General features: G+C 37.9%; 2 protein-coding genes across 4 annotated transcripts; one reads left to right on the top strand and one right to left on the bottom strand.

Moving 5' to 3' along the window:
* Positions 1–6,655: 6,655 nt before the first annotated feature.
* LOC126797804 (protein THYLAKOID FORMATION1, chloroplastic) lies at positions 6,656–9,639 on the top strand. The gene is made up of 5 exons (XM_050524532.1): positions 6,656–6,948; positions 7,222–7,489; positions 8,152–8,365; positions 8,696–8,811; positions 9,260–9,639. The coding sequence occupies exons 1-5, from the start codon at positions 6,765–6,767 to the stop codon at positions 9,321–9,323; spliced, it is 846 nt and encodes a 281-aa protein (XP_050380489.1). The 5' UTR covers positions 6,656–6,764; the 3' UTR covers positions 9,324–9,639.
* Positions 9,640–9,811: 172 nt separating this feature from the next.
* Positions 9,812–14,912, bottom strand: LOC126797803 (diacylglycerol kinase 5-like). 3 transcript variants are annotated; one of them, XM_050524530.1, is made up of 14 exons: positions 14,716–14,911; positions 14,555–14,626; positions 14,096–14,311; positions 13,871–13,993; positions 13,628–13,756; positions 13,129–13,214; positions 12,720–12,843; positions 12,247–12,295; positions 11,953–12,035; positions 11,566–11,633; positions 11,296–11,373; positions 10,717–10,801; positions 10,481–10,594; positions 9,812–10,336 (listed from the first exon to the last, which is right to left on the bottom strand). In XM_050524530.1, the coding sequence occupies exons 3-14, from the start codon at positions 14,297–14,299 to the stop codon at positions 10,025–10,027; spliced, it is 1,455 nt and encodes a 484-aa protein (XP_050380487.1). In that variant the 5' UTR covers positions 14,300–14,311; positions 14,555–14,626; positions 14,716–14,911; the 3' UTR covers positions 9,812–10,024. The 3 variants fall into 3 exon arrangements, with proteins under 3 accessions (XP_050380487.1, XP_050380488.1, XP_050380486.1); XM_050524531.1 differs by having other exon boundaries at positions 10,481–10,591; positions 14,555–14,912; XM_050524529.1 differs by having other exon boundaries at positions 14,555–14,911.
* Positions 14,913–18,707: the final 3,795 nt, after the last annotated feature.

The following is an 18,707-nucleotide window of genomic DNA, read 5'->3' as shown; positions in this document are numbered from 1 at the left end:
TGAAGAATACTCTCCTGCTGAGACTCATCCCTTCGGATATAGGTGAAAGCTGTGAGTAGGCTAGGTGGTTCGGTCATTCGGAGCAGTTCGCCTTTCGCACTGGTATGTTTGGCATCAAGACCTTTTAGGAAATGGTGCACTCGTTCAAGCTCCTTCTCCTTTTGGTACCAAACAATATCCTCTTGATTTGTAATCATGCAAGGTCGTTTCACATCAATCTCAGCCCAAATATTCTTCAGTTTGGTGAAATAGTGCGCCACCGGTTGCCCATCCTGGTGAATGGCTAAAGCTGTGCACATTAACTCATGAACCTGTATGAAATCAGAGTCATTAGTATATAAGCCGGCTAGTGTCTCCCATATTGCCTGTGCAGTGGGACAGGCCTCCACCAGATCAATTATATCATCATTCATAGCTTTCCACAAGACAGACATGATAAGACCATCGTCATCGTCCCATTTAGTGTAGGCAACAATATCCGTAGGACTAGGAGCCTTAGTGACGCCGGTGACATGTCCCATTTTATGCATGCCTCGAAGATGAGCAATCATGAGTCGTTTCCATTTACGGAAATTGGTGCCGTTTAGTTTGGCGCCCCCAAATGAACCACTGTCAGAACCCTTCACAGATACTTCAAATGTCGGAATATCAGAGGTCTGAGAACCATCAGCTTCGTGTCCAGAACCCATGGAAAAGGAAAAAGTGTAGAGGAGGCAAAAAATAGAGAAGAATCTGCCGCCGGTGCACTGGAACTGTCGGTGAAGATGCACTGATGGGTCGGGTCAGGCGAACCGGGTCGGAGTGAGCTGGGCTGGGCCGGGTCACACTTAACTGGGCTGGGCTAAAAAACGGGTCGGATACCCATGTGACGTCGGGAAGAACCAGAAGAATCCTCGGGGAGGATCAGTGAGGTTGTGATCGGCGAGCTGTGACGTCGGGCGTGGAGCTACGACGTCTGGCGTGGAGCGGCGACGTCTGGCGTGGAGCGGCGATGTTTGGCGTGGAGCGGCGACGTCCGGCAGGGCAGTAGGAGTGAGACAGCAGCAGCGGCAGGAGCGAGACAGCAGCAGCGGCAGCTCCGGGGCAGGAGCGGTCGGAGAGGAAGCAGCGGTTCCGGAGCAGCAGGCGGCGACGTCGGGAAGGCAGCGGCGATGTCAGAGAGGGCCGGAGGGCAGCGGTGAGGCAGTGACGCAGCGGAGGTGATAACCGGCCGGAAAAAAAAGATAAAAACGGGAAAAAAAAAACCCAGGAGAAAAACAGAGCACAAAGAGGTTCTGATACCAACTTGAAATGGTATGATTGTATTGCTTGATGATTCATTTACAGATTACACTTCATTATATAGGCTAATTCTAGCACTATTCTACCTACTAATTTCCACTAATTTCCACCAACTATTCCACTAATTTCCACTAACTCCAACACCTAGTTCAATTTCGGTTGCTGTTAAAGTTTGACCTCTTTGGATCGGGTTGGGGCAGAGGTGCGCCTCATTGTAGTTAAAGTTTTTTCGTATTAAAAAAAAGTTAATTGCATTATGAGGACAACGTGCTTAGCATTCTGATGTAGATATCTAATTATCTAAACTAGCATCATGATACACACTCTGTAGGTGGAATTTTGCGTTTGTTTTTTCTAATAGAAATCATGGAAAAAAAAACTGATAGTGGGCAGTTATCATATGGTAGTTATCATCTATTTTTACAATCATATATAATCATTGAGACTTTTTCTTTCTTTTTCTGATTTTATTTTTTCTTTTCACATTTATATATTACAAATTATAATCATATAGTTCAAAGCAAGTTAGTTAGATTTTAAAGTTTAATAAATCTTGGACAATTTAGGTAGTACAAAAATTTAACCATCTAAGTTTCCTTATTGATTTATTAATAGAAGATATATCATTTGATGAAGATTCCATCATGATCTTAATTGTCATTCTTAATTACATAATTCACTTTGTTTAAGAGTATATAAACACACAGTAAATATTACAGATTGACTGTAGAGGGGTGTATGATATACAAAAAAAAAGTGTACGTAAATATATATATATATAGTAGGAAAAGCATATGCTCATGTCCATTGATAAATTAATTTACGTGTATTTCGCCATTGGGAAAATTACATTCGAATGAATCAAGTAGCTAGATGGATCAATTAAGTTTGTAACATCTTCAGTGCTTTCTTCAGAACCATCTTCCCCATTGAACTATCCATTAGTACTCCAACACTATCCAACTTTTTGCAATACTAAATTAACAAGTAGTTAGCTAGCCAAATTGCCCAATAGAGCAAGGCATGGGACGATCAGCGATCTAATAAGGACCCCAACAGCTCAGGTACATGACTTTTCTTAGGGATTCCTCGGATTGATTCTTCTTTTCCGAATTCAATTTGTCAGAAACCACAGCAGAAGAGAGCTTCTGGGCTTGTAGGATGAAGGATCTCATATTGGTCTTGACATGCTGGTTAATACTCCTCATGGTGTAACCCCACCTGCAAAAGCCTTGTTCTTTCATGACCTGAACAGCTCCAACACTCACGACCACAATCCAAGCTTCTCTTGTTGCACACATTTTCAGTGCTTCTCTAATTGATCTATATCTTATCCGATTTTGTATTTTGAGGAGTGATGACTGTGCTATGGAATCCTACGGTGAGTGACAATATATATAGGACAATGGTGAGGCTAGCTAGATATACAAAATTCTTGCATGCATGGGTTCAACATATACTTATCCGATCCCAACTGAATAATGAGAGCAATGAAAGGAAGAGAACAAAGGACGCTGGCCATGTCCTTGTTTGCGGTAACATCATAATTTTGCCGTGGTTTTTAAGAGAAATCTAGAGGCTTGGGCGCTTGGCATCTTGTTTTGGAAGATAAGTCGACAGACTGATAGAGCTAGGGCAACAAACAAGTGGTTAATAATTGTGCGTGACAACTATACTACTTGAGCAGCTAGCTAATTCGATCGTTCAGTCTCGTACGTACCATATACATGCATGCGTGTGCATCCTGTTTTGCAATTTGATGATCGAATTTTGCTTGATTGCTTCACTAGGATGAAAAGGCTTCTATTTTTGTCTCTTGTTGGTTATGGGCTTAGATCCATCAATTCATTTTCCATGTGTTTGTTGAGTTTTTACGAAATTCAAACTTTAAACTTCATTTAACACGTAACTCGTGATATGATTTATGGAAGAACTGAAGTCGTTTAGAATGTAACACTTATTTAAGATTAAGGATTGATGAAGAAGGGACATGAAGAATCCGTCTCCAACCAATTTAACTAAGGTCTTCCCTTACATCCAACGTGTTGTGCTAATTGACACAAATAGCTATATCACCACACATGCATTGTGTTGGATACTTTGATATTGTAAGGATTTTTGTAATATTCGTGTTCGTCAAATAATTACGGCTTTCTAAAATCTTATACAATACGATATGTGTATGATGTTACGAACGGTAGGAAGTCACTCTTTTAATTTTCTATCCCAGATACGCTGTTTCAAACTTTCAACCAATTGCATTCTCCAAAAAAAAAAACTTCCATTAATTGATTTTTTGTTGTAGTCGACTACGCAAGTTCAAGCTATTGGTTCATGACTTCATGTAATTAGAAAATACAAGTTAGAATCAATCACTATCCCGCGTACCCCGCCTGCTGATTTTCTACATAAACTGATCAATCATTCCACTACAAAACAGAGTATTGACTCCAAAAGCTAGCAAGTACCCATCAAACTCCAGTTAATTAAGGTGTCACACACTCTGGAAAACAAGACGTTTAACGTTAAACCCAAGAGCGAAAATTCATTTTCTAAAGATTTGATCGATCATATATAAGATCGACTCATAAAATATGCTGTCAATTTTTGAATTGCTCCAAGATCTGTGTATATAAATATGACCAATGAGGGGAGTTTGAAGAGAGTGTAAGCACACCAGTCTAACTGTGTGTGAGAAATACAAACTTGAAAGGCATGATAAGTTTGTTAAGAATAATCATGCCTTTTCAAGAAGGTGTCGCGGCACCAGAACCTGACCATGGCAAGCCCTCTGAATCTGAAAGAAGCTTTCCTGGTACCAGTTTTGATACCATTACTATGATCAAGAAAGAAGTCCAAGAAAGAAGAATTAGGATGAGGAAGGCTGAGAAGGTCGAGAAAGTCATGCATCTGGTTTGCTGGGGACCTAATTAACTGCTAATTAATTAGTTAGTCTCATCATGCCATTTATATGATGGATATGGATATATATTGTGCATGTAATTATCTGCTTATAATTTGCTATACCATATATGATACATGCGTAGCTTATTGCATGCAGCTTTCTTCCTCTAATAAAATCATGGATTCAACCCCAGAGATTGGGATTCTTGCAAGGGAACAAAAGACGCCCTAGCTGCTCCTTTTCCCCCAATACATATATCACTATATGCAATAAAGTTTTATCTTCATAATCAATTCTGCGCAATGTATATACTGGCATAATGCATGCATTTGGATAGGTAGGTTCCAACACTAACAAACTGATATGACCATATCAGATAACTTCCATGTACGTTGTGCCCTTTAGATTATAAATTATGAACAAAGCTCCATATAAGGGTGCCTCAAGCCTCACTGAGTCGTCCAGCTTCTCATTAATAATCAAAGCCCGCGGGGAACAACCCCTAGAATTTTAAAAGATTGAAACAACTGAAACCAAGGACTGATAGGTGCTAAAGACATAACTTTTCTGTTCTTCTCCATATGAACGTCTCCAGCTAGCCTTCCAGTTAAGAAACTTAAGATACGATGGAGAATTGGGATGTATATATACGTGTTCATATAATATGAAAACAAAAATATAGGTAAACACTAAGGAGCTTAACTCAGATACAGACATTCAAATAAAAATTAAAGATATGTACAAGACAATAAACAACAAGGACCTCTCAGAAAATATGTACATAGGGTTTATACGTATGTATGATCTTGCTGAATGATCAGTTAGGACCCCAGCAGCTCAAGTACATGACAGTGCGGAACGAGTCCTCAGCTTGTTTAAGCCTGCTGTGATCTGTAGTAGTAGTAGTAGTATTAGTAGTATTGTTGTTGACAGCAGCAACGGCGCCTTCACTGTTCGGAGTGCTAAAACCTGCAGAGAACTTTTCTATAATTGGCTTACGAGATGCGAGGATGGAATGCTTGGCTTTTTGAGCCTGGTCCTTGCCTCCTTGCATTCTGTGTCAACTCAAATGAGCTAAATGTATGTATTAGGCTCTTCTTTAAGAAAGATGTCGGATTCAAAGAAGAAAGTGTAGTAGTAATAGATGGGTTCAAGAACTTGATCCTGTTGAAGTTTTATACTTGCATAGGCGTATAAATATAGGGTTCGACAAGAACACAAGCTGGAAATACTATAATGGAGCTAGCATTCTCTGTGAGTTTAATTGGGTGATATATATAACATATTCCTAGCTTGCTGGTTTTGCACTTAAAGATCAGGTTGCACTAGTTAATTACTACTGAAGTGGAAAGTTGTCCTGATCGACAGGGGCTGTGGCTACCTAGTCAAGCTAAGCTTGAATCATTCATATACTAATTATTCATTTCATGTGCATGAAATCTTGTTGCTCCACTTGGTACTATCCAAATCCATCAAATTTTTATTAATGTGATCCATCTGATACTCGACTAATTACAGAAACTTGTTTATTTTGAGGGCTCCGAAGGCTTCATTTCCGAATCGAATTTCATGTAAATCTTCGTCGATCCAAATTTGTTTCTTAAGATAGATGTACGTACGTGGATAGGCTGAACAATATAAAACGAAAGGGGAGCACGTTGCCTCCATCGACATCAGAGAAGAAGGCATATTGTCACATGATGAGTCGATACACGTTCAACTCTGCCACACCAACTCTCCTTCCACTTGCACTTTAGTTTTCTGGAGTGTAACATGCATGCATCAGGAACTAACTTGAAAGTTAGAACATTTTGGCTCCCAAAACTATTGTTTTAAGCTTGCAATGTTCTTGTTTCAAAACCTCCAAGTAAACTTCCAAGTATATGTAAGATATATGCACCCATTTCCAAACAAGGATGATGAGTCCATGGACTACTTGACTAGTTCAAAGTATGAATTTCCGAGATAAAACGTGATCACGTCAAATGTAAAACACCATTACAACTCGCATCAAATTCAAATCGAGCCACTCAACCTCATATAAGACGTTGATGCTTATGATTTAAGACTTTCATGAATAGATCCCTATTCACCGTAAGATGCTGTGATGTACAGTCAGTAGTGCAAGAAAGTTTTGCCTTCCAACAAAACAAACAAAACACCACTAAAAGACCACCAAGGACAGAGACCATGTAGCTATAAGACCAGGTCAATTTGGGCTTCCATTCACTATATTGCTTTCACAATCTTGGGCCTCCTCCATTTGAAATAGCGTACAAGCAAAACACTCTTTTAACTTAACGACTTCACCTAACCCGACCCATAACATCACTCCCTCTCGGATATCCAAAACCCCAAACGTGTCACAACCTCACTGGCTCCCTGTTTCTTTCACTCACTGGATAAGCCTGTTTTTCGTGGACCTCTCTCTTTCACTCTTTCTCTTCCTAAATATTTTATATCATCAAAAATTTGATTCAGATTTTTCTCTCCTCCCTCTCTACTCTAAACACTATGCTCAATTTTTTCCCGGGAGATTCCCAACTCTAAATACACTCCGTCACTTAGAAAACCTCAAATGGCCGCCGTCACTTCTCTCTCCTTCTCTGCACTCTCTCAATCGTCTTTCGCATCCGCCAGAAACTTGGGTTCGAACTCCGACGGTCTGAGATTCCGTACAAACTTCTCGCTGCATTATGGTGGTTTCCGGTCATCCAGCTCCAGCCCTCGTTTGGTTGTTCATTGCATGTCTTCGTCTTCAGGTGGGTTTTCTCACTCCTTTTCGTTTTTAAAAGTGACAACTTTGTTAATGTACATGTCTGGTTTTGATACTTGGGTGTGAAAGATTGAAGCTTTATTGTTTCTGGGTGTGAAAGATTGGAGCTTTATGGTTTTACTGAGGACCTATTTTTGGTTTGTGGATTATTTATGCTTTGGTTCTTGTTGGGTTTTGTTTTAGTTTAAGCTTGGTATGCAAGAGTAGGACTTTTTTTTGTTTTTTTGGTTACTTATGTGCTTGGGGAATTGAAATGCAGAGTCGGCAACTGTAGCTGATACCAAGTTGAATTTTCTAAGGGCGTATAAGCGGCCGATTCCGAGTGTGTACAACACTGTGTTACAGGAGTTGATTGTGCAGCAACATTTGATGAGGTACAAGAGGACCTACCGATATGATCCTGTGTTTGCTCTTGGTTTCGTTACTGTTTATGATCAGCTGATGGATGGGTATCCTAGTGAGGAGGATAAAGATGCAATCTTCAAAGCGTACGTAAATGCACTTAAGGAGGACCCGGAGCAATACAGGTCTAGTTATTGACTTTTGTAGAACTCATTTTTTGTAGTTTGAAATGCATGAGTGTGGTATGCAATGTTGTGAGAGTATGCAGAGTTGAGTAATTGGACGACTAGCGATTGTGAATACGTGACATGCCTACTTAAGTAGACTTTTTTCTGTAAGTAATCATAATTTTCAGTATGAAGATATCTGAACTATACAAGTTGCATAGTACAAAATTAGAGTTTAATGATTGAAGAGAGAAGATAAATACAAAGTGAAGAAACTTGCTATAATAGTCTGAGACACATGCATAGAAGTCTCTGTTTTGTCCATAGAAATTTGGAATGGCAAGCTTCTGGCTTACAGCCAGATTCAAAAATTGAATGAAGATTGTTAAGCATTGTTACACTTTTTCCATGATTTTTGATAGGGGCTGAGAAGAAAAATTGTGTTTTCTTTGCCCTTTTGCAAATAGTTGCAAATTTTTAGGTTTTGTTTGTAACTTGCAAATGATCTCCACTTCATCCAAAATGCAAAAGTCTAAAAAGGTTAGCTTTCTTGCACTAAAATTGTGCGTCTCCAATAAGAATTTCATGAGCATGTGAAACTGTTAACTATGATCATTATCTTTTTATAGAGTTGAGAAAGTCTCCATATTTACTGGATAAGTTTGTGTTAATCACTACAGAACTGATGCGATAAAGTTGGAAGAGTGGGCTCGGACTCAGACTTCTAGTTCATTAGTTGAATTTCCTTCTAAAGAAGGGGAAGTTGAGGGAATATTGAAGGACATTGCAGAAAGAGCAGGACAAGGAAGTTTTAGCTACAGTCGTTTCTTTGCCGTTGGACTCTTTCGTCTTCTTGAGTTGGCAAATGCAACTGAACCAACAGTATTGGAAAAGGTTAGACATGCATCCTATCATCAGTAAAAAAAAAAAAAAGTTATATGGTAGACAACATCTGATGTAGCTTTCCCTTAACTATCAAATTGACATTATGTGTAGACTAACATAAACTATATCAATATCGAAGTATCGAACAAAGACAGCTGAAATTTTTTTTGAAAGTTATACACATGAACCTGAGCTTTCGATTTTTGTCCGATCTATGTAGAGGATATAATAATTTGAGCTACAGTTAGAGGCGCATATGTATTTCAATTGAGTTTAGTTGTCTGTGTGGTTGTGTCTGAACAATGTTTCAGCACTTAAACTTTGCCTGCTTTCAAACAGTTATGTGCAGCCTTAAACATAGAGAAAAGAAGTGTGGACCGAGACCTTGATGTATACCGCAATCTACTTTCTAAGCTGGTTCAGGCAAAAGAACTGCTAAAGGAATATGTGGCCAGGTAACAGATCCCTCTTTTCAATCTATAGCAATAATACATAATATATCATCTGTAATCCTGTAGTTCGGCTAAAATTTGTTTTCAGATGAACCTTCTGTGAGGTTGAAAATTTGCAAATATTAGATTGCATAAATTCGTGATACATGAATTTTAATTCGGAAGGTTCATGGATTTTGGTCAAGTATACAAGTGTGCTTACTCACAAGCCACTGCAAATGGCAATCACAAGATAACGCAATCTAAAAAAAATTGGCAACCACAAGTTGATGCTTTATAACTTTTTTGGTGTGAAAATACCTCTACCAACTCAGTGTTATCCCCTAGGCTTTATAGAAATCAGATTTGCTTTTTATGATGTTTTCTTGTTTATACTTTGCAAAGAATGAAAAGATACTTTCATTGTTTCCTGTGGGTGACAGTATTTTGTTGCAACGATTTTGGTTTTCAGGGAGAAGAAGAAAAGAGAAGAGAGGACAGGAACACAGAAGGCCAATGAAGCCATTGCGACATGATTGGGGGAGCCCCAGTACATGGGCCTGTAGTTGGGGTGGTGGCTCTGGAAAGGCTGATTGCTCTCTATAGCCCCATTCTAGCTGCACAACCCCGTCTTTAATGGTCATGAGGGAGAGTTGGAGTTTTTTTACACTTTAGGCATGTACCTTTCATCAGCTTGTAGGTTTGGTGTATCGTCTGCAATGGTGAGCCGGCAACATTGTTTGTTTCTACATATCCACATATCTATTCCTTTGAATTACAAAATGTATTATAGGTTACAACTTCAACTCGATATCATATCAAATGATGTAAATCTAATTTTCATTTGTTCTATTTGTTTCTCCATCACTCGTCTTGGTATAGTCTGCTCCAGTGCCGCTTTGCTTATACAATACACCCAGGGGAGAATGACATCTAGCATGCATAATCACTGAAACTGATGGATATATGACCTGTAGTGATCATTGCGAAAATTGATGAATACGGTCGGTAGACACCGAAATGGTTGATGGCCAAATGGAAATAATTCTTGTATGAAGGTGACAAGTATTTTCAATACACAGCATATCCAATCATTTACAGCTAAAAACATTTTTTCACCAAAGAATAAGATGAATAGATCTTCACTGATTGATACTAAGCTAACTCGGCAACTCGCTAAGAAGATAGCGAGAGAGTAATCAATTTCAAACAAGTGTATGACGTGATTAGAGTTGGGTTAACTAAGACGAGAAATATCAATTTCTTCCGGAAGCTTGAATGTGTCTGCTGCACCAAACTTCCTGAACTCTTCTTCAAGAGTTTCTTCATCTGAATTAACTCCTTCATCTGCCCGAGGAGTTAAGGGACTGTGTATGCTTTTAGACCTGCACCCATTGGTAGCAAGAATGTTGACCTGGGCAAGGTGAGATATTTCCACCATCACAGTATCATCATCAGATGGAAGGGGTTGCTTCCAGGGTTCTCCATCAATTCTCATATACGTCTGATCAATTGCACCTTTGTGAAACAGAAATTTGATTCGGCGGACCTATAATTAACAAGAACAACAGAATCATACAAGGTATAACACTGGATAGTGTAAGTCATTCCAGAACAGAGTTCCAGCTTCTGATTCACTTCTTCAGATTAATCTTCAATTTGCATGACCACAAAACGATCATATAGTTCTTACCTGAGCAAGACGAGTCCCATGTCCCTTTGGCGCAAGCAATACAAGTCCGTGCCAAGCAGAAGTAAAACCTACAACCTCTATATGGCCATCATCTACGAATGGTGGGGTGAACTGCTGTAAAGTCATCATGGGACAAATGTCTGTTAGATATAAGATATACAGAATTTGGGAACTATCATAACTTTAAGCGAATTTTGGAAAGACTAAAGAGGGAAAAGTAATATAATTGGACCCACATTACGCTTCCATCTACTCGGTGTTCCCCAAGGATTAAATCCACCAGAAAAGCTAGGCAAATTGAGGCAGACAATTGACTTGATGCTGTTGAGAGAAAGAATAACAGGATAAAGTTGACAGAAATATCAGAGGAAATTACGAAACTACTTCAAGTACCAATGAGGAGAATAACAAACACAGATTCAATTTAAAACTTGCGCAAGCAAGAGATATTGCTCTCTTGCGTGCTAAATGAATCAGTGTTGGAATTAGTGGAAGAAGCAGTGAACCCCTTAATTTATCAACTACAAGAAACAAATAAGCAGAAGCAACAACATCTATACAAGCAGAACCAGCAAAATTGAGTGGTGGGAAGAATATTTGTCAGCAGTTCACCACCACCCAAGAAAACAAAGAATAAATAGTACAAGGAGTACTACAAGTAATCAAGAGACCTGATAACTAAGCGATGGACATAATCAGCACGAATCACTTTTCTAATTTTTAATCAGAGAAGTAATTTGCATGGAGGTCATACACCAGTTGGCATGAATCAAGAACCACCAGGTTCAACTATCTTATAATAGACAACAATTTACCTGGGAGGAAGGATGAGCTCGTCCCAGTCATCCCCATGGTTTTTCATAATCATCACCTTCGCAAATTGAGCTATATTCCTATTTTAAAGATACAATTTAATCAACACGGTCATCAGGGATAAGGTGCAACATAAATACATAAATAGAATGCAGAAGTAAATAAGAGACAAAATCCCAAATCCAAATGTGTGAATCAATAGTGATCCTAGATATATGGACTTGTTGAATTTTGAATGCTAACCGTAAACTTCAGAAAACATAAATGCTCACCGGGCAGAATTCTGAGCAAGGGAAGGAGAAAACCAGCCTTGTGAACACCCAAGCTTTGCATAAGTAGACTGCATATATGATTAGTAGAGAAATAAGACCAGGTCGAAGTATGCAGTTGAACTGGAGGACAAGAATGCTTTAAAGAATTTCTTCAAGCAATTCTATGCCAGAAAGTTTCTCTCTAAACAATCCTGTATTAGTTGAAATGAATATATTAAGATTGCCAATACTGTTTGTATGTTCAAACCTGCTCCAATTAACATCCATGGTGAATGCTGCATTTTACTCCAAATTTTGAACTTTTATTATAAATTTCCCATTTTAAATATTTATAATCAAGTTGCTACATTATGTCCATGAATCATAATGAATTTGCAGGAAGTGTACCTGATTAACTAGCTGGTTTTTGAACTTTTCAGGATGCAATTTCCTCTCTGAATGAAACGCATATGATACTTCAGCATCCATTCCTAAGAAAACCATGAAGAAGTAGGGTTAAGTTCAAAGGGACACAGTTTAGGGAAAGAGGATACTGCCAGCAATTAGCCAGCATATATGTGAAAGACGAGAGAGATTGAATTAAATGGACTCAGAAAAGGAGATGGGCACTAGAAAGAATCAGGTAAGTTTGCATATTAAACTTCAAACTTTGTGAAAGAATCCAAGGGAAAGCACTCTTACCCATACTGAAGTAGTTCCAAAATCCCCCACGAAATGTATGGAAGCCTTCCTGCAAAAGCATTCCAACATTAGATGTGTAAGAAAACAGACCAAGATTGCTACATGCCTATAATGCAGAGCAATCACCATCAAGCTTTTCAGAGTAATATCTTGACATGAAACTTCTTCTACAATTTGTGTGACTCGATTCCATTTTCTTGATTAGTCATAAATGAAAAATGAGCAACTGGTGCCCCTTTTTCTATGCCTGGTACACCTTCGAACACCGCAGATGGGAATCATATCATAATTCCGTTACAACTTAAAACAGCAAGTTTGTAGCACTAAATCTAATAAATCTATGTCCATCAACATTAGATCTCAATTTAGTTACCAAATGAACAAAGCTTATCTTCCTGCTACTCCTTGGAGCAATGGAACTGTTTCTTTTGGTTTAGAAAAATTTAAATGTGATAGAGAATGAAGATAGTTACCATGTTCAGCTCATTTGTTTCGGGGACGCGGCCAAAAGCATGCAGAGAATGGGGTAGCTCGAGAGGTGCAATAGGATCCAATGGACCACCTTTTGGAATCTTCATCCTCATGAGAAGGTGCCAGCTAGATCAGTAAAAGGAAAAGAAAATTTTAAACTTCTATTTACTGAGAATAGATTAATTGTTAGAGTTGCAACACAAATGTATAAATTCCCTAAACAAAGAGCAGATGAATAAGATTGGTGTCAAGAATTAGTACTCAAAACTTCATCAACTACAGATATCTACAAGAATATATTGCCTAGGGGATGCTTTAAAAGAAAATTTCTATGACTTTTACGCAGCACTTCCGTGTGCTATAGCTCAAACATTAACAACATGTAAGAAAAATTATTTTTCATTGGTGAACCTGTCTATCTTCATTTCCTTGGCTCCCTTTACTTGACGCAAAAAGGACTCCACAGCATGAGTATCTGTTCCAGGATTTTTCTTTCCCTGAAATTAACAAACAGAATTTAATGCATGTACAAGTCACGGAATCAATTGATGTGCTACTTAGCTTTCAGCCGATAGATATATGGTGCAATAAACTTACTACTGATTTATATGTTACTATTAGTCAAAACATTTAAAAGGCAGAGCAGATAAAAATACTGCAGTCTACTTGAGGGTTGCTGCAACATAAGTGTCAAATCAATGAATGGAAAAATCTGTTGACTGCACATCTTCTAGTAATTAGACTAACTAAGAGAATCTAGAAAGTAATTAAGCATGCATGTCTGTCTTCTGAATCTTTTACAAGCAATTGCTCCACAATTATGTATATGAATCTCGACGAGTAAAGAATGCCATTCTACTAGTGAATCAAGAACACAAAGCACGCAGGAGTCGGGATGAGAAATACATACCCAGCCAAATGCAAATGGAAGATTGTTTCCAGTTCCCAAGGGTACAGTTGCTATAGGCGGCGAATGAGCTAATTTCATATCAGAAACAACTCCAAGAAGCCAGCCAGCTGTGCCATCACCACCTGCAACCTATAAGAGTTTCCTTCACATTTCAGAAACATCAAGGATAACACCTCAATGTCAAGAAAAAACCCCCCAAACACACACAGACACCACTGATGTCCATTAGACATCTTGACTCACAATGATCCTCAGTTTCTCTTGAATCTTGGTAGCAAATTCATCCCCATTGCGCTTGAGCGTTTCTAGATTGACATAAATTTGGCGCAGCACCTTATCAGGAGCCTCTTCCCCCACATCGAAAACCTGAAATTCAGCTACAACATTAGCTAACAGCAACCAAAATACTAATCAAACCTGAAACTTCAAACCGAAAAATATATCAACATTTAATCCCTAACAATCTACCTGACAGTCATTGAGCAGCTGACGATAAGTCACCAGAAGATTGCCACCGAGCTGACCACCACTTTTGGAGTTGATGAACACCAAAACTGGACACTCAGGTACATCAGGAACTTTCTCCCCATCACTCTTCGAATTGGAATCAAGTACATACATGGGAATCTTGAAACTCTTCAAGAACTCAGACCCAGAACTAGACTTCGCCATTTGAAACAAACACTGCAATTATTTAAAATCCTTATTAGGGAGACTCCATATATAGACAACTTCAAAAGAAACCCCTTTTTTCTGTATAACTGTGTTATCCAAATTCAGTCAATGCATGATTTCCACATGTCAAAAACAAAACGTTATGAATTCAAATATAAACAGCGACAAAATATATATGCAAAGTCAGAATCTTAAGCTTCATCATGAATATAAATAATATATGAAAGGCTAGAAATTTAGTTGGAGCAGGACCTGTGGGAGGTTTGAGGTTGTCGCATTAACCAATCTGGGCAGCTATGTTGTGATCAGGAAGAAGAAGAGAATCTGAAATATGAGATTTATGCAAATAAAAGATTCAGAAGGGCTTTTTGTGATTCAAAAAGTACAGAGAAAACGCGGAAGGCGGAGATTACGGTTGACTTGCTCTCACAAGCCTCCGACGGCCAGAGATTTTAAAGAGTATATAGGAGAAGATTGAAGGCTAAGTTATTGAAAACGTGATCCGAATCATCAAGGAAGCGAATGTGGAATGTTTAAGTATTGTATTGAATAGTATTGGTGGCCGAGTGGGGACTCCTGACGTTCCTTCCTGTTTCTGTTTCTGTTTCTGTTTCTGTTTCTGTTCTGTTTCTGTCGTTCTGCGCGCTTTCGTTGGTTCCTGGAAGTTTAGAAGTTCGTAACAAGATCAAAACAACCGGGATCAGACGTCAGATCCCACATTGACGATAATTGGTAAGCGGGGTCCTTGATCTTTTCTTTTTCTTTTTTTTGTTTGTTTAAAAAGGTCCTCCATCTGCTTGGTTCAACTTACAATCGGATTTTCATTGGGGAGCCGGCCCAAACCCGGCTCGGCTCTTTCAACCAAGCGGTCGGACCATTAAAATTGTCCGAGTTTATAAATAATAAAAGATGTATTTAAGACTAAACTGTTTCGAAAATAACGCATAACAAGTTTCAGAGCCATTTTGCACTCCAACCATGATAGCCGAAAACTCCTTCCTGACTTTGGTTTCGATAGTCTTTAGTGTTGTTTAGGTTGCGGGTTTCCATCATATTTGTGAAATGAGAGTAGTCTAGCATCTGTTACTCTGACATCAATGCTCGGATTTTGCGCTCCTCACTATTTAATGGCAGATGTTGGCGATAGCAACGACAATGTTAATTAGCTAGCCTAGATGGTGTGTGTGTAGATTAGGTGGTATTTTTGACTAATCGTATTTGGTTATACAGTCTTTGGTCCATAGATTAGTGATTCGCTAGCCCTCTCTCATTTTAATCAGGTTGAAGGCTAGTTTTTTTGGTTATGAGTTTACATACTTTGTAATCCTCAATTTATAATTCATTAATAAAAACGATATCCCATAAAACCAAAAGCTCGGTACTGGTTTTTCAGTTAGTATAATATTTAAAGTTTTGGAATCGAAATTATTAAGTTAGGCATGTTATCACGGTGTTCCATTAAAGACATACCATATTACCATATGCCTCTTCTACATGCGGTTAGATTTCACCATTAGAAAAATAAAAAATCTAATGGTTAGATTTATTTGCACCTCCAAACTATTGTTTACACTTCTACTGGTCAATACATCTCCTTTTTATTTTTAACTTTTACAAAAACATAAGAGTTTTTTTTCACCAACAGTCCCTCAATTCTGGTGTACTTACTAATGTGATACCTCAACTCTTAATCGTACCAATGTGATACCCAGACTCTAGTATTGCTATCATTGAAGTACTTCTGTCAGTTTTTTTCAACTTATCCGTTATCTTGGTGACGTGGCAAGTCCGTGAGGCCCACAAAGAGGGTTAAAAGACAAAATTAACCACATCTGAGAGAAGCAATGTTTTTCCCGCCCTTTACCTTGAGAAATACACCCAACAATTCCAATTTTGGCGCCAATTTTCCCTCCCTACTCCTTAATTTGTGTCTCTTATCTAAACTAAAGAACTACCGCCAACCAATCGACCACAATCTGATAAAACCTAGATCAATCTCATTTTCTATTTTTACCCTAACACTTGTTAAACTAACAGAATAAATATAGAAATTTATATGGAACATCTCATTTCCACAATCTCATAAGAATATAGAAACACATAACTTAACGAAATTCAAATACATGTGTTAAGTACCATTAGTTGTCACTTTTTATGTTGATCTGCCATGATTTTTGCTTGTAAGAACTAATGGTACTTAAACATGTAGTTGAATTTCGTTAAGTTATGTGTTTTTATATTCTTATGAGATTGTGGAAATAAGATGTTCCATATAAAATTCTATATTTATTCTGTTAGTTTAACAAGTGCTAGGGTAAAAATAGAAAATGAGATTGATCTAGGTTTTATTAGATTGTGGTCGACTGGTTGGCGGTAGTTCTTTAGTTTAGATAAGAGACACAAATTAAGGAGTAGGGAGGGAAAATTGGCGCCAAAATTGGAATTGTTGGGTGTCTTTCTCAAGATAAAGGGCGGGAAAAACATTGCTCCTCTCAGATGGGGTTAATTTTGTCTTTTAACCCTTTTTGTGGGCCTCACGTACTTGCCACGTCACCAAGATGACAGAGAAGTTGAAAAAAACTTACGGAAGTATTTCAATGATAGCAATACTAGAGTCTGGGTATCACATTGGTACGATTAAGAGTTGAGGTATCACATTGGTAGATACACCAGAATTGAGGGACTGTTGGTGAAAAAACCTCAAAACATAAACATACCTCCTCATGTTTACCTTAATACCCTCCACCTATCTCTATATATGGTATAATCGTTTCAAACTGGGTTCTGATTACGGTATTCTACATATATACGTCAATGAAGGAGTAGTGCAATGAGGAATCGAAGCTCCTCATTGTTGGTTAAACGCTTTTCATAATCAATAGTGGTATGAGTTCACTTTTGTCCTCATGCTACAAGGTTTTGGTCTATTGTTGTTCCATATAATGAGTTACATGTTTTTGAATTGAACAATTGGACACTGTATGTTCAAATGATATATTCTTGGTATATATGTTCATATATAATTTGTTTGAAACAGGAATTCCACAAAAATACACTCATTTGATTATTGATTACTTTGAACTTGTGCTTGGTTTTGGGACCTTGTTCCTCAAATGGGGGTGGATTGTAATATTCCACATCGGCCAACGGAGAGGGGGTGATGCGCCTTATATATACATGTCAACCTCCATCTAACACGAGACCTTTTGGGGGCTCAATGGCTTCGGAATGGATGAGAACTCAGAAGTTAAACTTGCTCGGGCTAGGGCATTCAAAGGATGAGTGACGTACTGGGAAGTTGCTCGTGAGATCCCAAAAATAAAACCATGAGAGGTAGGTCTAAAGAGGACAATATCATGTTATGGCGGAGCGGGTCCCGGGATGTGACAGTGTCATTTCCACAATTTTTTTGTAGTGTGCTAACACAAGAAAATGTTTTTACTTACAATATTACAGAGATGAATCGAGAGGGACATGTGCATGTGATGAAGTTTGAAGACAAACTGGTATTTTCATGGAAGTTGAAAAAGTCAAACAAAAAAATTATAGCGGTACAAAAAGTAATTTGGGAAGTGCAATAGAACTAATGGTCTAAATATCGCTTATCAGTATCGTATCGGTCGAGGGGTAAAACGATATATCGGGGATACATCGATTTATATTGGTTTCATCGGATTTGCTTATTTTCAATAAAATTTATATAATTATACTTCAATATGTACCAACTAAACTAAAAAATGGTACTAAGTAAACTAAACAAAATAAATACTTGATTTTGTGACAATTAAAGTACACGAACGAACGATACTAATAATAAAAATAAGTATTTAAGAATAATTATTTAGGCTTGAAGTTAATCATATATATTTAAAATATATATAAAAATTAAAAATATATATGGAAAAAAGAAAAAAATATAAGCTTTTCAAAAAAAAGAAAGGGAATAAATATTACAAAATTGAAAAAAAATTGAAAAAAAAAATCAAAGTTTGACCGATATATTCAACCGATATGGACGATATCGTATCGTTTTCTAAATATTACCGATATATCCGATATTTAGAACACTGAATAGAACCTCTCTCTTTATAATAATTATATCGCAAGGGTATAATCATCAGTTTATATCTTGAGCCTTATATGTAACTGTTGTAGCCTCATTTTGTAATCAAGGAGAATAGTCACAATGTAATCTAAAACTTCTTCTCCGTTTTCTTTAAGTTTTATACTCTTAATTTCAATAAATCATGAATTTCTAACATGGTATATGAGCCCATGGCCACGATCTGTGACCTTATGGCTTCTAATTTTAGCTTTCGCGCCTTTGATTTCGGTAGATTTGCTTTCACTTTCAATTTCCCCAAATTCAAAATCCTATCCAGTTTTTGCCCTCATCTCAATCCTC

This window comes from Argentina anserina, chromosome 6, assembly GCF_933775445.1.
Source record: "Argentina anserina chromosome 6, drPotAnse1.1, whole genome shotgun sequence".
Lineage (NCBI taxonomy): Eukaryota > Viridiplantae > Streptophyta > Magnoliopsida > Rosales > Rosaceae > Argentina > Argentina anserina.
This window is presented reverse-complemented; position numbering and strand designations above follow the sequence as displayed.